The 23,187-nt window shown below is 56.4% G+C and overlaps 2 protein-coding genes across 6 annotated transcripts; one reads left to right on the top strand and one right to left on the bottom strand.

Moving 5' to 3' along the window:
• Positions 1 to 1,827: 1,827 nt before the first annotated feature.
• On the top strand, positions 1,828 to 10,738 carry CTSZ (cathepsin Z). The gene is made up of 6 exons (XM_027622039.2): positions 1,828 to 2,013; positions 2,353 to 2,516; positions 6,521 to 6,700; positions 8,629 to 8,779; positions 9,051 to 9,213; positions 10,118 to 10,738. The coding sequence occupies exons 1-6, from the start codon at positions 1,868 to 1,870 to the stop codon at positions 10,226 to 10,228; spliced, it is 915 nt and encodes a 304-aa protein (XP_027477840.1). The 5' UTR covers positions 1,828 to 1,867; the 3' UTR covers positions 10,229 to 10,738.
• A 49-nt stretch (positions 10,739 to 10,787) lies between these two features.
• On the bottom strand, positions 10,788 to 22,801 carry NELFCD (negative elongation factor complex member C/D). 5 transcript variants are annotated; one of them, XM_027622038.1, is made up of 16 exons: positions 22,668 to 22,770; positions 19,438 to 19,641; positions 18,795 to 18,910; positions 18,472 to 18,581; positions 17,556 to 17,665; positions 16,449 to 16,556; positions 15,526 to 15,678; positions 15,174 to 15,304; positions 14,341 to 14,506; positions 13,903 to 14,037; positions 13,337 to 13,476; positions 12,465 to 12,579; positions 11,998 to 12,093; positions 11,776 to 11,916; positions 11,310 to 11,439; positions 10,788 to 11,214 (listed from the first exon to the last, which is right to left on the bottom strand). In XM_027622038.1, exons 3-16 carry the CDS (start codon positions 18,824 to 18,826, stop codon positions 11,180 to 11,182), a joined length of 1,602 nt encoding a protein of 533 aa, XP_027477839.1. In that variant the 5' UTR covers positions 18,827 to 18,910; positions 19,438 to 19,641; positions 22,668 to 22,770; the 3' UTR covers positions 10,788 to 11,179. The 5 variants fall into 5 exon arrangements, 4 of the variants coding, with proteins under 4 accessions (XP_027477839.1, XP_027477837.1, XP_027477835.1 ...); XM_027622036.1 differs by having other exon boundaries at positions 18,795 to 18,907; XM_027622034.1 differs by lacking the exon at positions 19,438 to 19,641 and having other exon boundaries at positions 22,668 to 22,801.
• Between the last annotated feature and the right edge of the window lie 386 nt (positions 22,802 to 23,187).

Raw genomic sequence — 23,187 nt, 5'->3', positions numbered from 1 at the left:
TGCTAATAACCCTCACTCTGGGAAAGACTCCCAATTTAGACTCTTCTATGGAGTTAGGGGAGGGGCAAAAGTCTCTCTTGAGCCCGCAGGGTGTCAACTGCCTTCAGCTCAGAATACTCTTCGTGCCAAAGTGGCCATCTGGGGGTGACCTGCCCTCGGCCCTGCAGTGGGAAAACTTGTAAGTCAGCACAATTTCCCCCAATATTAGGGATGTGGCCCTGGACCTCACAGCCCAGCCGTGGGAGGGGAAGTGCGGAGTGAGCCAACCCCATCCCAGGGGCTTCTGTTTGCCTTGTCGTAAAACCCGTGATGGGCCTTTGCACTGTCTGGACCCTGACAGTCTGGAGGTACAGGAGGCTCCCCAACAATATTTGTCACCTACAGTGTTGTCACCACTCTGGCTGTTCTCAAGCAATGATGGGCTTCAGCAGGGACCAGAAGTCTACCTTTCAGTCCACCCGGGGGACATGAGAGGGCCAGCCACCGGCTTTCTTCCCCATGTGGATGACCTGACTCACCTTAGTTGACAGGAGGAGGAAGGGGAGGTCTGTCCCACGTATGTCACACCCCGAGAGGAGCAAAGGGCTCTGAGGCCAGGTCCAGGGCACCTGTTGAGGCAAACCCACCTCTGCGGGCCTGGTTTTAGGGCCCACCCCCCCCCCCCCCCCCCCCCCCCCCCCAGCTCAAACTTGAGTGCTTTTTTGCAGGATCAGGTGGTGGCCCCATCTCACCTCCCAACAATGAACTGCCTGGGACTAGGGGTTACCAGGAGTCAACTTTCCAGGAAGATAAAAGACATATCCGTGGCTAAAGCCCAGGCCTGCCCTTGGGGGCCTCAGCAATGGCCCCTCAGGAGCAGCGACTAAACTTCTGGACTGGTAAAGCGGGGCCGGGTCTCCGCCTCTGTGGCCCGCCCGGCCCTGCCCGGCCCTAGGCTTGCCAGGGTCCCGGGGCTCACGGGACTCGCAGGGAGCGCATGGGCATTTTCATGCCGGGTTGCCAGCTTGGCGCGGGCCGAGGGAAGGCGGTGAACGCGCATTCCCTCCATAGCAGAGCCGCGCGCGAACTCGCCTGAGGGCTCCGCGGCCGTGAGGCCCCGGCACCCAACGCCTGGACCTTGTCTTCCAGCGGGAAGGAGGCCATGTTGTGGCCTGCTCGGGTGACTGCCGCGCACGAGGAGCGGGCGGAGGGAGACACTGTAAAGTCATAAAACCGGGGCCTGGGGGACCCACTTCTGCTTTTGGTTCCCCTTTTGCCCGTGACGTATTTTGTTAGCAGGGAAGCTTTTCAAGCATCTTTGGCAGTTGGGGCGCCTGGGTGGCTCAGTTGGTTAAGCGACTGCCTTCGGCTCAGGTCATGATCCTGGAGTCCCTGGATCGAGTCCCGCATCGGGCTCCCTGCTCAGCAGGGAGTCTGCTTCTCCCTCTGACCCTCCCCCCATCTCATGTGCTTTCTCTCTCATTCTCTCTGTCTCTCAAATAAATAAAAATCTTTAAAAAAAAAAAAGCATCTTTGGAAGTTGGAGTGTAGAAATAATGATTTATGAGCCACGTGAAATTCTCCTTGAGGGGCATTTTCTAGACGGATCCCTCCTTCCCGCTCTGCGGAGGGTGAGCACCTCTCCGGGAAGGTTCTGGGCCTTGGGGAAATGGGGCCCAGAGAGCCCGGCCGCGGGGCCGGGGGGGGGGGGGGGGGGGGGGGCGGCGGGGCGCCGGCAGGTGCACGGCGGGGCGGCGGGCGGGGTCGGGGTCAGGGCCAGCGGCGCGCCCCGCCCCGGGGGTGGGTCACCGGGCGCGGCCACCTTAAGGCCCCGGGCGGGGCGGGGCGGGGCGGGCGCAGCGCGAGGCCGGCGAGCGGGCGGGAAGCCATGGCGCCGTCCGGGCCGCTGTTGCTGCTGCTGCTGCTGCTGCTGCTGGTCCCGCGGGCCGGCGCGCGGGCCGGACCCTACTTCCGCCCGGGCCGGGGCTGCCGCCTGCCCCTGCGGGGGGACCAGCTGTCGGGGCTGGGGCGCAGGTGGGCCGCGGGCGGGCTGGTCCCTCCCGGGGCTCCTGGGGGTCCTGCCGCCTCCCCGGGGCTCCAGGACCCTGGCGCCCTGCCTCCCTTGACCTTTGAGGGTCAAATCCAGCCCCTGTGTTTTGGGGGGCACTCTTTCTCTTTACATTTGCAGGCTTGGACCAGCTTGGCCTGGGAGGTCTTTGGGGCGTTGCTGGGGGAGCCGTGTGGCTCCTGCATTTGGGGGCGCCCTGCCTCCTTCACATGCTGGGTGGGCTGGGGTCCCCCGTGGAGCTGGGCTCACCTCCTCTCTTGGGGGAAAGGAGTGGGCCTGATTGTGTGGTGCTGATCTCTTCCCAGGACCTACCCCAGGCCTCATGAGTACCTGTCCCCATCGGACCTGCCCAAGAGCTGGGACTGGCGCAACGTGAACGGGGTCAACTACGCCAGCGCCACCAGGAACCAGCACATCCCCCAGTACTGTGGCTCCTGCTGGGCCCACGGCAGCACCAGTGCCATGGCGGGTAGGCGGGGTGACTGTGGGCCACCGCGGCCGGCCACACGGCCTCCTGAGCGGTACCAGCGGCCGTGATTCTGTGCCAGGAGATTCTGCGCCGGCACTCGGTGTGGGTTGGGCGGTGTCGGAGCCGCTCAGGCCTCGGGGCGCTGCCCTGTGCCCTCTGCCGTGCCTCACTGGCCAGGGAGGGCCAGAGTGATTGATACAAGCTGGAGTGTGTTCCCATCACACGGGGTGGGCCTGCCTGGGGCCTGAAGCCCAGGGATAATGTGGCTCGAGGGTGCCTTTTCTGTCCCCCAAAGCCTGTGACCCCAGGCATTTGGGATCAAATCAGAAATGCAGACTCACTCACTCAACCCCCTGCCAGGGATGGGCACAAGGAAGTGAAACTGCTTTTCAGCAGCAGTTAATATTTGAGCTGCAGGCCCATCCTGGGCTTGGAATATTGAGCAGGGCTGGCAGGTTTTCTAGTCTGGCCCTGAGCCCTCTGGCCACAGTGAGGGGAGGCCTTGGGAGAGGAAGGAGGAGAGGTGTCACCCAGCCTTGGGCCTCCGTTCAGCCCCAGGCCGGCCTGCTAGTGTGTGGGAGGGGCTCTGCCATCTCCAGTGGCCCCCCGGGGGTCCCGGAACCTGCAGTGGCACCAGATCTCCATTGCAGAAGGGACTCTTCGACTGGGAATCTGGCCCCAGGAGGGCAGGAGACCATGGCCTCCTCCCTGGTGGGTAGCTCACTGGGCAGGCCTGGTGTCTGTGGCCTCATGTCGAATGGGTTAAGAACAGGGTGGTTCCGGGGAAGCCTCTGAGCTGTCCTGTGACTGTTCCTCTTTTGCGGACGGGGGAGCTGAGATCCCTGGCCAGGAGGTCAGGAGACTCGGCCATGGTGTGAGTGGCAGCTGGGAGGACAGCCCAGGAGGCTGGACTTTGGGCCAGGACCTCTGTTGGGCTGTCTGTAGGTCGAGGAGTGGAGGGTGGGGTCTGGACTCCAGGAGGGGCCAGCAGGAGCTTGAGCATACTTCTGACCCTTCAGGAAGGAGGAGGAAGGGGGCAGGTAGGCGGAGGCCCCATTTTAAGGTGTGAGAGCCCTTGGGGGAGGCTGGGGAGGCCCCCTGCCTGAGATGGAGGTGGACAGGGCCCCTGGAGCATGTGGAGCCAGAGGCTTAAGTACTGGAGCCACCGGGAGACCTCGGGCCGGGCCTGGAGGCAGAGGGTCTGGGCCCAGGCTGGGCAGGCATGGCGCTCACAGTGAGGAACTGAAAGAGGGCCTTTGTGGCATCCCTAAGGGTGGGGGATGGAGGGAAGGGCCAAGAAGGTCACCGGGGCGGGCCCTTGACATGGTTCCCTTTTCGATGGTCAGCCCTGCCACGTTTCTGGAATGGACTCTCTCCTGGGCAGACAACTGCTTCTCTCCTCTCCTCGAACCTCCAGCTTTCTCCCCCAGCAGCAGGGCTCTGCTTCCTCTTTCACTGAGAAAACAAAAGCCCCCAAGAGGGGACTTCCATGGGCATGGGCCCAGCGGCCACCTAACACAGCTGCTCCCGGTCCGCCTTTCCCCCTGTCCCTGGGCGTCCAGCGTCCGAGCCCCTGACCCCTGGCCGCCACCGTGAACAAGTGAGCAGGGGGCTTCGAGCCCGTGCCCCCCTCCAGCCACTGCCCCGCTTCTGGGCTCCTGGGAGAGGTGTCTGCAGCCCCTTCGTCCCTCCTCCAGCCCACTCCAGCCTTGCATCACCTCCCACTCTGCGGGCACCATGCTGCCAAGGCTGCCCGTGAGGGGCTGCCACGCGGGCCGGTGCAGCGGCCCCCCGCCAGGCCTTGGCCTCTGCTTGTGCTCCATCATCTGTGCGTGGGACGCTTTCCCTGCCTTTCACCCCACACCGCGGGCTCCTCCTGCCTCCAGGCCGTCCCTCCCTCTGCTCTGCCGGCTCCAGCTCCTCTCCTCCCCACGTAGCTTCCCAGCATCGGGCTCCCCTGGACTTCGCCTCCATGGGCACTCCACCTTGACACCAGCTGCTGCTCTCCCTCTGCTCGGACACCTGACACCTCAAACCTCAGCCTTTCCACCCTCACTGGGCTCACCGAGTCAGGATCTCAGCCTTCCTGTTACTCGCACAAAAGCCTCGGGTCGCCCCCCATGCAATCCTGGGCCAGATCTTGTCCGTTTTACCTTCAAAGTATGTTCTGAACCCCTCTGCTTTTTGCAGCCCCCATCCCCGCACCCCCAGTCTGAACCCCTGGCTCGCACTGCCCGGCCTCTGGGCTTGCTCCCTTGCCCCGCCACTGTCCCATCTCTGCTAGAGCGTGCCTGCTGATTGCCCCAGGTCGGATTGTGCTTCTGTTCTGCTTGAAACCCTGAGATTTTAGGCAGATAAAACACAAAAATCCTTACTTGACCTACAAGAGCCCCTGTAAGCTGGCCCCCATCCTGTGTTGGGACCCTGTGCATCGAGGCTGCTTTTTTGGGTGCCGGATGCCCAGCGTGGAGAACAGCCTGGTGCACAGTGGATGAGCAAGGCAGGCCAGGACAGGTGGGGAGGGGTCTTCCCTTGTGTTCGGGCTACGTAAGAAGCGTATTAGACCCTCGGTGGCTGGGTTGGGTAGGGGTTGGATATGTCATTCAGGTGTGGACAGGGAGGCCAGCACTGGGAGGTGGGGAGTGGGCTCCCTGGAGGCATGGGGCACCTGAATGCAGATGCGCCCCTCTGCCGGGGGTTCGGGGGGCACGGAGGAGCCCAGGTTGGGGAAGCAGGGTCAGCATCGGCAGCTTCACTGGAGGGGAGGGGACGCCAGCGAGGTGGGCCTGGGCTGCAGGAGAATGGGGCTGGGAACGGAGACCCGGAGGGCTGTCAGGAGCCTCACTACGCAGCGGACAACTGCCGCATCAGTGAGGGTGCGCGCGGGGTCGCAGAGGCTCTTTGCTGATGTTTCAAGAAAGGTTTGTGCCTGTGTGCAGGTGCTAATGTGGGAGAGACCGGGGTCCACGGGGGCCTTGTGTAGAGGGCAGGGTCATGCCTCCTGCTGTCATGGGAGGTGGGTTGGGGACGCAGAAAGCCTGGACGGTGGGTGGCGGAGAGATGAGGGGACTGCGTTTGAGTTTTCCAGTGAAGTTTGGGAATGAGGGGTGGGCGGGGTGAGAGGGGTCACTGTGGGCCCCGTGAGAGAGCCAGGTGGCAGGGGCCTCCGGTCAGCACATCAGCGAGCATCTCCCAGAAAGGGGGACACCGCTGCGTAGCCACGGCGCATAAGGAGACCCAGACCAATGGAGGCGAAGCGTTTTGGAAATGGCAGTGGGGCAAAGGGGCCGGCACCACGCCTGCAGGCCTTGCCTGGTGTGGGGTGTGAGGGTGGAGAACCTCCCTCGGGGAAGTGACCTTCCGGGGGCGGGGGTTCAGCAGCCAGGGCCAGGCTAGTTAACGAAAGAAAACTCGCGTGCTCAGTCGTGCAGCCGATACGTACTGAGCACCTACTGTGCGTCAGTCGTGTTGAGCCACAAGAGCTGCAGCTGGGGCCAGATGCTGCGGAGACAGACCCGGGGAACCCCTCGGACTAGTTAGCAGGTGACATGGGGTCAGCACAGCCGGGGAGGGGCTGAGAGGTGCAGGGGCGGGTGGAGGCCGACGACCTGCCGCCAGCGAAGGGGTGTCTGCAGGAAGGGCTCTCTGGGCCAAGGAGTGGCCAGGGGACATGGAGGAAGGGGCAGTGGGCGGCAGGGGCCTTGCTGGTGATTGTTGGTGAGTTCCAGAAGGCCGGGGCTGGGCGTGGGGGGAGGGCTGGTCAGAGGAGCCAGAGTGGGGCTGCAGGAGCACCATGGTCTGGGTGGTGACACCAGGGATGTGGGTGAGCCGGGGGGAGAGGGGAGGTGGAAGGGGGCACTGGTGTGTGTGGGGGTTCATATCCATGCCTGGAAGGGCCCGGGAGACCCCTGGAGAGCCGAGACTCCCGAGGCTGGGTCGGAGCCCCGGATGGGTGGGCGAGCCGGTGGGTGCGTGCTGACCAGGTGTGGGTGCTGCCCTTGCAGACAGGATCAACATCAAGAGGAAGGGGGCGTGGCCCTCCACCCTGCTGTCCGTGCAGCACGTCCTGGACTGCGCCAACGCGGGCTCCTGCGAGGGGGGCAACGACCTGCCGGTGTGGGGGTACGCCCACAAGCATGGCATCCCGGACGAGACCTGCAACAACTACCAGGCTAAGGACCAGGGTAGGCCCCTGCCCGCCCCTACCACCCTCCTCCCAGGGAAGGTGTGGCCGGGGCATGGGGGGGGGTGGCGGGGCGGGTAGAGGTGGGAGCCACCTGCCACCTTGAAACCGGTGGGGCTCGGGGAGCAGGCAGCTGGAGCCTGCAGTCCTTGTTGAGAAGTCCAGCCAAAAAGATTTGGGGAGGGTGTCTCCAGCCTGGGGCCCCCCGTGGCCAGGGCTGGTCATGGTGTTTGGGTTGTGCCATGTTGGCATTTTGGGGCTTTCCCAAAATGAGCCCTTGTCAAGGCAAGAGTACACTTTCCAGGAGTGGATGAGGAGGGCAGGCCAGCAGCTGGGTAGACTGACGCACGCGGGCCCAGCTGGAACCCAGCACCCGCCCGCTGCGCTGGCGGGGGCCGTGCACGTGCAGGTGGACTTGGAGCCGAGGGTCCTGCGTGGACCAGCAGAGCCAGCTGGCCTGGAGTCTTGGGAGTTGGCACAGTCCTTCTGGGCTGCTCCCCTTGGAAACCAAAGGAAAGAAAGTCCAAACCCCAAACCCATAATTGGCAGTTTTAAGTGACCTGTCCCTGTCTTCGCTTCGTCTCGGCCAGAGCAGAGAGCCTGGGTGAACCCAGGGGGCCGTCTGAGACCGCAGGGTTGGAGGACTGGGGAGCTCGGGGCGCTTTTTTGCCCCCACTCTCTCCCTCTATAAAAGGGTGAGCTCTAGCAGCCCCCTGTGCCCTCTCAGTGCCCGAGCAGACTCTGGGCACCATCCCACACCCACGGGGTGCCCCCGCCTTGCGTCTGGAGCCATATTGCCCAGCCAGAAAGAATTCCCCCAGACTGGTCGGGTGAGTCTCGTTGAAGTGGTAAACAAAAGAGGGGTCAGAGAACTAAGGAGAGGCCAGATGAAGGGGAGAAGGCTCTGCAGAGTTGGGGACCAGGTGGTCCCCAGGGCCGTGCCTTGCCCTGCACTGGTCTCGTCCGGCCTAGGCTGGGCCCCTGTAACCCACCCGTGCGACAGGGCCAGGGACAACTGAGCAAGCCGACTGTTGTCAGTCCATAGTCTCACCTCTGTATTAGCAAATGTGGCCACAGATCCATCCCTTTCCAGCTGAATTCGGCTCGGGGCATTTGGTGTCCCAGGGACAGATGAAACCACCAACTAGCTCCCTCAAGGAGTCTGATGTCCTGGGGGAGGCATCCGGACAGATGGGGAAATTACAACACTTAGGTAACACGAGAGCTGTAAAAAGGCAGGATGGGGGATGTCAAGGGCCCGGGAAGGGGAGGGACAGTGTTGTCTTACAGAACTAAGAGCCTCCCTTTTTTTTAGCCTAATTCTTGATACCTCCCTAAACCAAAAAATATAAGAAAATACTTATTTTTTTCCAGATGTATTGGCCTGTTCACTAGCCAGCAATACAGTTATCTTTTTTTTTTTTTTTAAGATTTTATTTATTCATTTGACAGAGAGAAACAGCGAGAGAGGGGACACAAGCAGCGGGAGCGGGAGAGGGAGAAGCAGGCTTTCCCGCCGAGCAGGGAGCCCGATGCGGGGCTCGATCCCAGGACCCTGGGACCATGACCTGAGCTGAAGGCAGACGCTTAACGACGGAGCCACCCAGGCGCCCCTACAGTTATCTTCTTGAAAGCTAATAATTTAATTACACTCTTTTCAGCTATGGAGTCTTGTGAAAAGACCCCGTTCTTGGCCTTTCAAGGAAAAGAAAGGCTAACTTTTGAGCGCCTACGACGCGCCCGTTACCGTCTTTCTCTCCTGCCGCCGCGGGGGCAGGGCTCTGCGTAACTCCCCTGCGGCTGGACGCGGAGCCTCGGCCCCCGATGGCAAGAGGATTTCCTTAGTAGCTAAACTGGCAAAGCGGGGAGCGGGCTGGGATGTGCTCCTCGGGGAGCGGGCTCACGCGGACTTCGCCTGCTGTCCCCCAGAGTGCGACAAGTTCAACCAGTGCGGAACCTGCACGGAATTCAAGGAGTGCCACGCCATCCAGAACTACACCCTCTGGAAGGTCGGCGACTACGGCTCCCTCTCCGGCAGGGAGAAGATGATGGCGGAAATCTACGCCAACGGCCCCGTCAGGTGAGGAGGCGAGGCGGGGGCCGCTGCCCGCCGGGTCCCCGAGGCCCCTTTCCCGGGGCGGGTCCCGCCGCCGGCCCCGCGTGAGCGCTCTCCGCAGACACGCGACGGTGGTGCGGGCCGGGCGCGCACGCGCACGCGCGCGCCCGACGGGCGGACAGCGTCAGTGGCGGCAGACTCCGCCCCCGCGCGTGGGGGAGGCGGGCCCTCGGGGCTGGTGGTAGCGGGGAAGTTGTCCGCGCGAGGGGCTCACTCTTGGACGCCTTGCGCTCAGCTGCGGTATCATGGCGACGGAGAAGATGGTGAACTACACGGGCGGCGTCTACGCCGAGTACCATGACCATGCCTACATAAACCACATCATCTCTGTGGTCGGCTGGGGCGTCAGCGATGGCACGGAGTACTGGATTGTCCGGAATTCGTGGGGGGAACCGTGGGTAAGATGTTCGCAGACCCCAAACCCCCCCGCCCCCCGCCTCCGGCCCTGCTTCTGGTGGCTTCCCAGCCGCGAACTGCGGCCCCGAGCGGAGGGGCTTCCTGCGCCAGCCCAGGAGAAGCGCCAGTGACGTCTGGGGTCGCGCTCTGCCGGCGGGGAGGGCGGGCTGTCGCTGTCCTGCAGGTCGTGGCGTGTGTGGCCGCATCCCTGGCCCCACCCGTCAGACACCAGTGGCTCCTCCCCGTCCCCCGGGGCGGGGTGGGGGGGCCCCCCCCGCCGACAGTGTCTCCAGTCACTGCCAGGGGTCTCCTGGGAGCCCCCGCCCTGTTTGCAAAACTATTCTGCAACGTTCAGTTCAGCTCGATTTTTCCTTTACAACCGTCTTGTCCTTTCTGCTGTCACAGTCTCGGCTCTCCCAAGTCATAGTGGAGTTTTTTCAGAATTACTTTTGAGTTGGGTTAGAAATCCAGGGGAGATAAATTAACTGCCAGAATTTTCATTTCTAAGACCCAGTATTAACCATTAACAGCCTAAGACACAGAAATTCATTACCCTGAAGTGGGGGAGAGTGATTAATGTTGAGGTGATGAAATGTCAATACTTTTGATGAAAGGACTAGAAACCGGGGATATTAATAGGTAGTTAAGTCATCTGGCCCGAAGAGTCAGTGTTCTAGTTACATTCATTTGCTTTTTGGCTTACAGGGCCAGGCACCCTCCTTGTTAAATATTAACCAAGTAAAAATATTTCACAGACGGTACTTGGGAGTCGGGGTCCCGCGCAAGGGCAGGAGCACCCAAGCCAGAGGCTGTGGTGAGGGGGGCGGAGGGTCAGGGTGCAGGTGGAGAGCAGGAGCCACACGAGACGGGCATGTGGGGACCTAACGTGTCACCCCTCCCCCACAGGGTGAGCACGGCTGGATGCGGATAGTGACCAGCACCTATAAGGATGGGAAGGGTGCCAGTTACAACCTTGCTGTGGAGGAGTACTGTACATTTGGGGACCCCATCGTTTAAGGCGCATGTCTCCAGAAGAGCAGTGTTATCGTGAACCACAATCAGAGGGGGTCCGCTCGCTCTGGGCACTGGGTTGGTACCACCACGGTCTGAAGGGACTAGGGGCTGGCATTCAACACAATCTGACGGCTGGTCACAGCACTGAGCGCCTAGAAGGGGCGCGTGTCGACCTGCAGACTGCGGTGGCGCTGGCCGCAAGCGCACTCCTGGGGGAAGAGAGAAATGGGAAGGCTGGGAGCCCCGTGCCGGGAGCGCCCCTACCACCAGGATGGCAGCAGTCAGCCTGGCCGAGGTGTGATCCGCAAGGCCGTAATGACGTGACCTCCAGTCTCTTCAATCCATGATTTGGTGTTTTCTGTTTGGCAATGTGGTCTATAATATGGTAAAGAAGGGCAGACTTATCACCAGTTCTTATGTCACCCTGGAATCAGTGGTGGGGGTGGAAGGAGAAAGAAGATGGCCATTTGAGATTGCCCAAGTGATGAATAAAATACGTGACTCCCCGCAGGAGTAGAGCCTGAGCGTGCCTTATTTACACACGAGAATGATAACACCAGGATCTCCACCTGCCAATCCAGCAGAAAGGCTTTTTATTCTTGGAAAATTAAAACAATGACAATAAAAGATCAACTAACCGGGTTCTTGTAAGAAAAGTCACCTTGGAAGGTGGTTCATCTACATGTCTCAGGTTCTGAGCTCCCCGCCACCATGGGAGGGACCCAGCTCCTGTGCTGGGGGGAAAGGAACGTGGTCAGCAGGGTGCAAGGGCAGCCCGGACCCTGAGGAAAGGGGCCATCTGCACTAGCGGCCATACAAACAGTCACCCACCCCCTCCCACCAGAGCCCAGTCCCAGGATGCTGACTGGGCCTCTTCAGCAAGAGCTTCCGGAAGGGCTTTCCCCCTGCTGGGCTCCTGGAACATTCTGGGTCAGCTCTGGAGGATGCTGTAAATTAGTTCACCAGGATGAAGTTGGACTTGCAGTGAGCTTTCACAAACAAAGAAAACAGGCACTGGGTTAGAAACAGGAGGTGAACAATGACCTTTAAAGTTGCAGCAAAGGGACACACATGTCAACCCTACCTATAAACTCCGTCACGGGGTCATGTTCACCTTCTGTTTTAATGGTGCCGGCGATGCTGTCGTTTTCCAAGATGGGGAGGAAAAGCTGCACAAAGTCAGAGGTGTACGGAGGAGCAATGACATCCAGTACCTAGGAGGAGAGAACACCAGGTCACTCCCCGCACAGTCTCTGAGCAGCGTCCCCACCACCTGATGAAATGGCAATCAGTTTGGAGAAAACCACCCTCCCCTCCCCACCCTTTCCACTCCCCGATGACAACAGTCTCCAAAACTAAGACACCCAGGTGGTTATGTAGGTAAAACAATATGGCTCCTGCAAGCGGGAGGGGCTTGGTAAACTGGTATCTAATCATTGCCGTCACCCCGATTATCAGAAAGCACAGGTCTCAGAGTTAGGTACAAAATAAACTAAATTTAAGCCAAAAGGCAACAGTATGAAACATGAAACAAACGGTGTATTGCTGACCTCAGTTACAAAATAGCGAATGAGTGAAATGTCAGTGTCCAGCTTCTCCAGACACTTTCGGATGTAACTGACAACAGGAAGTACATAACCTCGACTCAGCAGGTGAACCATCCTGTCCAACAGGGTCTTCTTCAACTCAAGCTACGAGAGCGGGGGCAGACAGATCTGTCAGAACGGGTCCTCGCCCCGAGCCTCCACGACGCCCGAGGGCCACCCGCTCACCTGCTCCATCACGTCCAGCTGGGAGTGCTCTGTCTCAAAAAGCTTAACAAGCAGCTGCAGGACCTGAGGGTGCAGGAGCTGGTGGCAGGTGCTGATCTACAAACACGCCAAAGAGAGCCCCGCTGAGCACTGCAGCCGGGTCTCTGGGCTCACCATCAGTGCAGAGAACCGTCAGCAATGGTCACAGCTGGCTCACGGCGGGTGCCCATGATGGCAGGCCTCAGCAGCCAGCCCGCAGCCCGTCAGCTTCTGTGCCATTCCTCATCCTTTCAAAACACTTGCTGAAAACTGCAAATCTATGGAACCAATGAAACTAGTTCCTTAAAAGGAAAATCCTCGTTAAGGATAGAAAGTAGCCAGCCCTGTACAGAGCAGCTCCTGCATTCAGTGAACAGATGTCCCGGCAGGCCGGGCCCGAGCAGGGTAAGGTACAGACAGTGCCATCCCTGGCCCTGTGGCCCTCCTACCTCATCCAGCAAGGCCAGGTGCACCGGGGTGTGGTCAGTCTGCAGCTGGAAGTACCTGGGCTCAGACACGGTCCAGTCCACCCACTTCAGCACACCCATTGCTACCACTGGAAACCTACGGGTACAAGTAAGGCACAGTGCTTCCTTTACATGAAGTTTAAAAAAAAACACCACCACCACCCAAACTAAACGGTTGGGAACGTTTAAAAACCCACCGCCACTCCATCTATCCCAACAAGTCACTCCCAATGTGTTCTGCCAGGGAGATGCTTGTCCGTGAGTCAGTCTGAGGTCAGCATCCTCTCAACATGCCGTACAAGACCCCGACCTCCCTTATCGGCTTACTTTAAACCACATTATTGGTTTGGAAGGACAAGATCATTTATGCAGAACACTCAGGGAGCTCGGACTGGGTTGAAGTTCTATTTAGTAAACCCTTTCCTTGTCCCGAGCACAAATTACCAGGGGAAAGACTCGACTGCCCAAGGGATCGCCCTGTTTGTAAGCTCTTCTGACTGTGGGTTTATACCATTGCTATGGTCACACGTCCTTTCCAGCTAAGCAATACCTTGTCGGCCTAACATGTACTACAAATAGACCCCTTTCTTTCAAGCAGCTTTTGTAATTCTGGTGGGTCTTCCTTTTTCTGAGGCTTAATTTATGAACAGACTTCTGGCAGGTAAGCAGCTGAGCATTACTCGTGCTGCTAGAACAGTTCAAAGTTCTCTATCTACATTTTAAAAAGAAAACATAAAGTCAATAAGTATCTCTGAAGCTTTCGTTACATATTTTTTTGAGCTTTTAATAAAATGAAAACTCAGACCACCCCCTCCAGAAGGATCCGGTTTAGAACGAGGTTCGATTTTGCTCACCTGATGCACTGATAAAGCGTGCTCAGCTCTGCCACCAGCTCGGAGGCCCCTTTGTTCTCGTTACAGCACAAATTGTGAACGGTTTCCACAGCTTTCGACGTTGACTTCAGCTCGTCCTTGTTGATGCCCACGCGTTTGTTCTGAGAACACACACGCGAGTCCGTGAATCCCGATGGCGTGCGTGGCCTTGCAGGTGGGGTGATCTGCTACCGGCCGCCTCTCCCTGCAGACCCCTCCCCATCCCTGGGGTCAGGAGTCAGCTCAGCTGCCGCACTCCAGTCGCCCGGCTTACAGAAACAAGCCAGGGAACCTGGGCCTGGGGCGGAGGGAGACCTGGTCGGTTTCTTTAGCTGCACTTTCAATTCCAGTTTGAAAAAGTCTTACAGATGCCATACACATTTCCTTGAGAGATTTAGCACTTCGACTATTTCACGCATGAACACTAAAAAAGATATTTCTGACACGAGTTGGGTTCATGACTTCTTGCAGCCAAAATTCCCAAATAATACCAAAGAGAGGAGGTTCCTTGTCTCCCAAAAAGCCCAGGAATTCTCAACTGATAGTACCTTTTTCCAGGTCTCAACCACACTTGCTGCGTAGGCCAAGATATGGATGTATTTGTGCTTGTGGTCCTGGTTGATTCTGGCCCCTGGCTTAAAGAGCGACTGCATGAACAGGTCCAGGAAGGCCGGCACCCGGATCTGAGGGGACACACGGTATCATTGGAAAGGAACGCATGGAAGAGACGTCAGGTAAGTCCACATACACTTAACGGCAGGAGTGAGGGCATGCCCGCTCCCATCCACCCTCCTGTGCTCGAGCTGGCAGGTGTCCCAGTGTGTGCGAGGGCCGGGGATGTGATGGGGAAGGACGAGGAAAAGGGCAGAAACAGGTGAACACGGATTTGTACTCAGTGACTTAAGAGAAACACGGGCTTTCCAAAATAACCCTTCTAATCGGCATGGAGACTGTCCCACCGTATTATTAAAATGAAAGCAACTTACGAGTTCAACGGGGGGTGGGTCCATGCTTGTAAACATCTTGAACAGGACTGTGATGTCGGCTGGATTCAGGGCTCCTTTGGACAACATGGCCCCAAGGGCCTGACAGGCCCTGGGGTAGGAGGCAGCTGTACCCAGTGCTAGTGTGATCTGACTGGCGTCATGACCTCTTGAGGAAAAAAAGCACACATCCCATCGTTAAGAAGGCGGCGCCCTGCCCCGCCCTCTCCTTCCTCCTCTGCCGCTTTCCTTCCTTTTTTCACACCTAACACTTGGGACTGCTTGGGTCCCTTTGTTTTTCATTTTTCTGTCATTCACTGGGAACCTGACCGACCCATAAAAACAGCACTTAAAGCTAACTGGGAAGGACGGACTGGATGCAGCCTGCAGACTTTCCAAAAGGAGCCACACGCTTTTAACGTATCACTAAGACTCCATTAGTGGAGGATAAACTCACAAGGGCTCATTTTGTTCTGTAAGATACAGACTACAACATAACAATTAGACTACTGAGTAACTATTTCAGGACTACTATTATTTGCTATTGATGAATCCTAATATATGAGATTACAGGTTCACAGATCCAGTGAATTGAACAATAATCAGTTACTTTACAAAATACTCATCAAAGCCAAACTTCAGAAAGCAAGCTCTCTACATGTATTTAAAATTACCCTGACTTTTCCAGATGTACTAGGTAAAAGGAAGTTTATGTATCTGTCAAGATAGGAGGACCCAGAGCCTCTGGTTGTAGAGAAAGGGCAAGGGGGGTGTGGGGGGGAATTTCGTGGGGAGCACCTAGTTAGGACCAGGGCTAGCAAAAACACGGCCCTCACTTCTCCTGGGCGAAGCGCTGCACCTCCTGAGCAATCCTACGCACGGCGGAGCCTCCCTGCTCTTCCTGGGCCAGCACCGACATCATGGCCTGGGCAAACAGGTACGTGTGCTCCCCGTGGCACACCATTTTCTGAAAAATTGCAGGGGAGAGAGTTTGGGCTTTCACGGTTGCAGCGCTGACAACTGTCGACAAAAAAGCCAGACCCCCAACCTTTCTGCATGCAAGTTATTTATGCTGGAACGGGCCTTCTGACCTGGACACTGTCTATAGGAAGAAGCATTTCATGTTTGAATATGCATGACCCAAAGCAGCCTCCTTCTAATCTGAGATACACAAAAGAAGGAACTTACGGCAAACTCAGGGAGATTTTTTTCAAGGTTTTCCTCTCCTCCATCCAAAATTGTAGCTAGAGAGGTACGGAGTACTCTAGAAAACACTTCCAACTGCTGGCAGGCTGTGGATACACTGGTTATCTCCCCTTGGTACCCTGCATCAGAAATAAGCTACAATACAAAAATAAGAAGCCAAACAAAGCATCAATAGGCAGTGACCACACACTGCATAGGAAGCTGGCTTATCGTCAGTGTTTGTGGTGAGGTGGGGCCGAGCAAACACTGCTCTCAGGTCTCAGACCTTTATTCTGATCCCGGCCTTGCCACTGACTAGGGCTGCAGCCCAGGCTAACCATCCCATCTTGGTTTCTTTGTGTGTCACATGAAGGGGACAAACCAGGCATTCTTTTTTTTTTTTTTTTTCTCTTTTTAAGTAATCCCTGAGCCCAACGTGGGGCTTGAACTCATGACCCTGAGGTCAAGAGTCGCATGCTCTGACTGAGCCAGCCAGGCGCCCCAAACCAGGCATTCTTAAAGATTCCTCTCAGCACACAACAGACTCTATAAATATGTTCCTGCCAAGTTTTAAAACAGAGTTCATGTTGATCCAAAAACACAGATATGAGGGTGCCTGGCTGGCTCAGTCGGTGGAGCATGTGACTCTTGATCTTGGGGTTAAAAGTTCGAGCCCCACACTGGGTGTGGACATTACTTAAAAACAAAATCTTTAAAAAACAAAACAAAAAAAACAAAAACCCCACAGATACATCTTCTATGCTTTTCTCTCTCACTGTTCAGACTTACTGAAGTGAAGTGATAGAGACCTTTACCAAAAACCAAATACGACCTTGCAGAAGAAACAGACCACCTCCCAACCAACCCAAAATAACTCTCGTTCTTCAGCACCTTCACCTTTTCTGTGACTCTAGTACTCTGCCTACCTTAACGGTGAAGTTAAGCATCAAGCAGTCTGGATGGGCTTCAGCCAGTTTGTAAAAAAGATCTCTCCACGTGGTATGTGCAATCATTTGTTCAAGCCAAGCTGGGGTCTGCCAACAAACAAACAGACGGCAAGATAAAAGGCCTAGCTTGAGCTTAAGTGAAGATGACACTGTATACACAGTGGCTGGCTACCCCATCTGGAAGAGCCCCCGAGAGCATCTAGATCCAGCCCCGCAGTCCCAGCCGTGGAAGCAGACCCAGAGCTGGTGATGCCACATGGGAGGCTGAGTGGCAGCGCCAGAGCCCTGAAGGCCCACTCACAGCTTCGGGAAGGCTCAACCGCACTTCCGGGAAACATGCCAGAGTCTAGGGAAGCCCACGGAGAGGGGCTGCAGCAGACGCACATCAGCTGTGTGCCCTGGGCAGGAGGAAAAGGCCGTGTAGTAGCACAGTGGTTTTATCCATCACCATGTGTGACTGACACACCCAAGGGCTGACTCTGAGTCCACCTCTCATTTGTGCCAAGGCCAGGCTTCCCACCGGACACTCCCAGCCACCAACTGAGCGTGGCAGGGCTCCTCAGGCAGGCCTGTTCCCAGGAGACCTGGGCCTCACTGACACTGCGGAAACTTTCTGAAAATGGCACTGTCACCTAGGGCTCTTTGTCCCCAACCTTCCTTCCCTCCCTCCGGCCTTCGGGGGCCACACCTGCATCATGGCCCTCCGGCCCCTGCTCATCTTCTCTCACACACATGTCCCCCGTCATCTCCTGCACACACAACCCCGTCCTGGCGTCTGCCTGCTGGGGCACCCAGATGACTACAGCACTCCACTCAGAGCCTGTGCTCCAGAGTCAGCAGGACACGGGAGCTGGGGGTCTGCTCTTCCTCCTCCCCAGCCCACTACGTGTGCGCCTCTCCGCTCACGAGAGCTCACCACACTGCACGGAGCATTTAGAGGGCAGCTCTGACTCTACGCAACTCATCTCACACCCTGATTTTAGGACCCAACGCTTTACTCACATAACACAGCACACTCCACTGTATGCGTGGAACAAGCAAAAGATCCCAGGAACCCATATTAGAGAAAGAAGACAGACTCCTCACCTCTCCTTCTTCAGTAAAAATAGAATCTGCTTTGCGGGGGTCAAAATGTTTGATCAATAGACTCTTCAGGTGATTTTCCACTGTTTCCTGAACCTGCACTGGTTCAACACCTGTAAGAAAATGAAAACAACCAGATGGAAAATGGCAGTCCCTCAATCTGTTGTACTCCTTTAGGAAAAGTAGACAGGTGAAAAGTCTACATGTGAATCAAAGACCACAAAACTGCTTCTGACCACTTGGAATTTGGGACCGCTCATAAAAATTACTATTTGTTAACCATATTCAGTGGTAAGACTCAAAAAGGAACACAGGGCGGAACACACAAGGATGTTGGCCTACATGGAAAGGCCAGCGGCATCTTGGAAACCTCAGTAAGGGCAAGGACAAACGGCCAACACAGACAGGAGGATGGAAAGACATTCCCGCCATGGTGGAAGAGAGCAGACGCCAGCCACAAGAGGCGCACTGTCTCTAAGTGCCGTGGCAGCCCTACCCCCTGATGTCATCCGCACCCAGCTCAGTGGACTTACAGGCTCTACTTTGATCATATTAGCTAAAAGCCGTAATCATACCCAGTCCCACATTACCCATCAATTACTGCCTGCTGTAACAGATCTCTTAAAAATGACACACTGAACATATACTGTATAATCCTATAATTCTACAACATGGTAGGGCAAACAGCTCAATGAGAATCACATTTGCAGGCTATCTGTAAACCTCCATTACTGAACCAAAGATCAGAATCAAGCAGACGAGGAGGGGTAAGAAGTTCGGTTCCGACTTACAGAAGTCTTCAAACCCAAGAAAACAAACAAAGCCATTCCAATTCATCAGCATTAAGATGATCCAAAGGTCTATAAAAAAGGTGTGGGGGGGGAGTGACCAGCCAGGATGGGGGCCACCCACAAAGCACCTGTCTGAATGAGCCACTCAGCCAGCAGGTTCACAGTCTGGGCCACGGCCGTGTAGTTCTCAGATAAGAGCTGGATAACGTTCTCCGGAGACCCTCCTGCCTGAAAATACCTAGAAAAAGGAACAGAAAAGCTACAGCATGGGCATGGGGATCAATGACAAGATAGCTAGGATATTAAGATGTTTGGGGGGGCGCAGAACTAGAAGCCTTCCATTCGAAAACCACATCATTCTCACTTGTGCACATCATCCTCTGGATCTCTGACGGACTGTCTCTAAGTTACCCCCAGCCCCCTCCCAATACAAATGACCTTGCTCACACACCTCTTCAGAGTGTTGAAGATGGAGGGCTCCATTATATAATCTCGGGTAGAAAACTTATGTAGGCATTCTTGCTGGACCTCTGCGTCATCTTCTCCCTCTCCATAATCCTCCTCCTGCTGGTGGCATAAAGAGCCATGTGATTTTTTTCATTAATACAAGTATCCTGTAATCTCACCTTAAATTTCTATCACCTTTCAAAATTGTCCCTCCCACATACATGATTTAATTGACTTTCACGACAGTTTCATGAAGTGGGCAGGACAAGTAATGGGCAGCTACGAAAACTGAATCGAGAACCACACACAGCAAGCAGGTTCGTGCTGTGCCTCCACCCTGGCACACGTGGGCACAGTGGCCACACAAGTCACCTGAGCTCGCGGGGTGGCCGTTTCCTCCTCTACCAAAGGTAATAATAGTGACTGCTCCCATCTGTCTGTTGTTAAGGACTCTGTAATCTAATTTCTGGAAGAACCAAGCAGAGTACCTGACACTTAGTAAGATCTCAATAGATACTAGTTAGTGTTTTCACAACTACGATTTCATATGTGCCCTTTAATGCTTTCCTCCAACAAAGACTGATGAAGCGATTCCTGAAGGCAAAAGCCATCAATACACTGTTAGAAAGTGAAGGTCACAGACTTGCCTCACATCGGCAGGCCTGGCTGGAGACTAGTCCCTGTTCCGGGTGGAAACAACCTTGGGCAAGTCACTGAATTTAAGAACAAAGCAGGATGATGATGTGATGACATCAAGGTCCGTCTGGCGTGAACGCTGTCATCCCAACTAACAAGCAGATGCTTTTTAAACGCTTGCTCTGTACTGAGCACTGTACTTGTCACCAGGAAACCTAGGACATATAAGACGAGATACGGCTTTTTCCACCAAAGGACTTCACAAACTAGGAGAGACCAGTCTGCCTCTCGGCGACTAACATAATGGGGTAAGACCTGGGCCAGGAACCAGCAAACTACAGCTCAGGGCCAGATCCAGTCCTTCTGTTTTTGCAAATAAAGTTTTATTGGAACCTAGCCACACCCATTAAAAATTATTTTTTAAATTTTACATATTGTTTATGGCTGCTTTCCCCTTGCAATGGGAGAGTTAAGTAGTTGTGACAGGGACCTGCAGAGCCTAAAATATTTACTATCTGGCTCTTTACAGAAAAGTCTGCCCACCCCTGGTCTGGACTAACATTCTGCAAGCCGTGCTTTGGAAACAGATTCCTTCTATGGAGACTGGGGAGTTTTCTCTCAGATCTTACTTGTGTGGGGAGCCTTGAGCAAGGCTGTGAAGGAAGGCTGGCCTTTACCCTGAGACTCATCCTTGTGTGTCTGTATTCCTGGGCTTCTGCCCTAGGCCCTATTCTCTTCTACATCTTCTCTTGGGTAATGCCACCTCCCTGTTCATAAATCTAGGATTTAGCCTGGATCTCTCTCTCGAGCTCCACACTCGAGTGTCAGCAGTCCATTCTCATTCCCATCCACTGCCCACTAGGTCTCCAAACTCATGAGGTCCAAAACTGACCTCTAAACAGATTTTCCTACAACCTATATTTTAGTAAAGGATTCCATCATCTACCTGTTACCCCAAACCCAGAAAGCTAGGAGTCACCCTCAGTTTCTGCTCCCTCACTCCACCCCCACACCCCATCACAAGGACCCACCAATTCTGTCTCCCACACATCTATCCAATCTGGGCCTTTCCACCTTTACCATTCCTTATTTTGTGCATTGCTTGCAGTAGCAAAATGCCCCTAATGGCTCAGTTCTCATTTCTTCCTTTCAGTCGTCTTCCACTCAGATGCCACAACGGTCTTCATAAACCACACGTCTGACACCTCTCTCTCTCGCTTAAAATTCCCAGTCTCCCTCAGAAAAGATATCCAACCTCTAGCATGACTTTAACCTTTCACTTGTTCACCTGGCCAGTCTCATCTCTGGCCAGTCCCCACTGGCAAGCTGAAGCCAGACTAAACTTTTGCATTTCAGTAGCTCTTAGCTTCTATCATCTGGATTTAATATCACTGTAGCCTCTTTACACATCTTCCTGTCTCTCAAATCCAGTAACAGGGCATCATGTGAACAGAATTTGTGTCACAAAATCTGACCTACCACTGTCTTTCAAAATCCAGCTCATGTCACCCCTTCAGTCACCTTTCTTGACTTCCTCTTCCTCCTCCAAGCAGTGAGAATGAACATGAAGTGAACGTACGGTCCACCCCTCTCATCACTGAGAGCCTAGTAGGGTCAGTGGGCTGCATTTCGATCATGATTAAAGTTCTCCATGCATGAGACTCCCCAACCTCCTGCCATTCCTAGCTGCATAAGCTAGGGCATTAAACTGGACGAAAATGAGGGCACTGGTCTAGATGGCCCTTCAATATGCCTCAGTTGTAACACTCTGGGACTTAAAGGCTCAATGTGACAAGTAATATGACATTTTGAACAGGATGCTCGAAGCACGAAGCTACCACGAAGCTCATTTATATCACGTTGATGGTCCAGCACTTTGATAAAGTGGCAGTGGAGACAAAGGACCTGGGCTGGATCCCCATTCTTTCATTTACTAGTTTTGCAACCTTAAGCAGGTCACTCGCTTTTTTTTTGCCTCACTTCCCTCATTTACGAAATGAGATGAACCCCCACCTCCAAAGCTCCTGAGTGGAAGGAGATAATGCGGGGAAGCACCTAGCTAGCAGGCTCTTGGCCAGATCTGCCTCCATCTACCCCACTCTGAGCCTCCAAACACACAAACTTGTGGTACCATTCCGTCCCAAACTCCTGAACAAGTCACACTTGTCAGCAGCCATCAGGGGCCCTCCAGAACGTGTTCCCTCGCAGAACCTCATGCCCCTGCGCTCACCACACAGGACTGCTTTCAGCTCCGGGAACACAGCACCTATCTTTGCATCTTTGTACCTCGGCTCCAAGGCCCTCCCTGGGCCACTGCCCCCTTCCAGTGGCGGACGCCCCACTCCATCCGCTCTTCCTTCACAATGTTGAGTTCAGTGTTTCCCACACGGGATGCTGGCTCTTGTTAACAGGCAAATCCCCAGGCTCTCCTCCAGGCCAGCTGTACGGGTCCCCAGGGGAGGGACCTGAGACGCTGCATTCTGAGCAGCACTTTGGGTGGGTTTTCAGATTAGACCAAGCCTGGGCCACGCTGGCAGAGCTAGAGCCCCCAGTGCTGACTTTCCAGCCCGGCTTCGAGGAAGGTGGGGACGACCCCTCCTCAGCCTCCACACCCCCCCTCCAGGTATGGAAGGAAGATCCTTTGGGTGTCACCTCCCTGGAAGATTGACTGAATCGACCCAAAGCCCTGACAAGTATGGTTTACAACAGTAAAAACACATGGAAGAAAGACCAGAGTTCCACTCTTCCCCTCACGATGCTGACTTGGAATTTTTCAAAGATTTGCGTTGTTCAAACTTGGGGCTCTGAGCCCAGTCCGTCGAGTTCTGTGCCCTACCCGCCTCTGGGGGAAGGAAACAACGGCACCTGACACTGAGGCTGGCCCCAAGGGAGTGGCCAGCGGGCCCCTCGGGTCACGACCGGGTGGCCAGCACCCCTGCGGCCCAGACCCCCAGGGGCAGACACCCCCGCGGCCCGGCCCCCGCCCCAACTCGTCTGCAGCGCACGGCACCGAGGCCCAGGGAGGCCGCGGCGCTCTGGGCCGGCCCCGTTGGCCCGGGGGCGAAGGCGGGCGGCGGGCGCTCCGGGGACGCGGGGGGCGCGCTCCAGGGCGGGGAGGGGGCGGGGCACGCTGTGCTTGAACCGTACGGCGACCGCGGGGCCGGGCGCGGCGGGGGCGGGGCCGGCCCGCCGGCGACGGAGACCAACAGTCCTCGTCGGGGACGCCCGCGCCCCCCCTCACCTGGCCACCGTCCGCCTCGTCGCCCCACTCGGCCGCGCTCCCGAAGTAGTCCTCGTCCATGATGGCGCCCGGCGCGGCCCCCGCCATCCTCTCCCGTGAGCGCGCGCGAGCAAGGCGCATGCGCACGGCGGGGAGGGGGGGGGCGGGCGAAGGCACGCGCGGTCCCGCGGCCCCGCCCCCCGCGGCCGCGCGCCTGGGGCCGGGGAAGGGGCGGGGCACAGAGAGCGGCTCCTTAGTCGTGGCTCTGGTCGCCCAGGGCCCGGCAAGGGCCGGCGGAGGCGTGGCCTGGACGAGGGGGCGGGGTTCAGAGGGCAGCCGCAGGCTCGCGGCTCTGGGCTCCCTGGGAGGACCGAACGACCCGAAAGGAGCTGGGAACACCGCCTGGCTGGGTCCCAGGGGTTTTAGCTCCGGATAGAAGTTTAAAACGAGGCGCACTCTTGACCTGGGTTCGGGTCCCCGCTCCACTCCTTCCCCGTGACTTTGGGTCCTGAGAGCTTCGGTTTTCTCGTCTGACACCTGG

The sequence above is a fragment of the Zalophus californianus genome, chromosome 8, assembly GCF_009762305.2.
Source record: "Zalophus californianus isolate mZalCal1 chromosome 8, mZalCal1.pri.v2, whole genome shotgun sequence".
In the NCBI taxonomy this organism is placed as follows: domain Eukaryota; kingdom Metazoa; phylum Chordata; class Mammalia; order Carnivora; family Otariidae; genus Zalophus; species Zalophus californianus.
The sequence above is the reverse complement of the archived record's forward strand: the minus strand, read 5'-3'. Positions and strand labels throughout refer to the sequence as shown.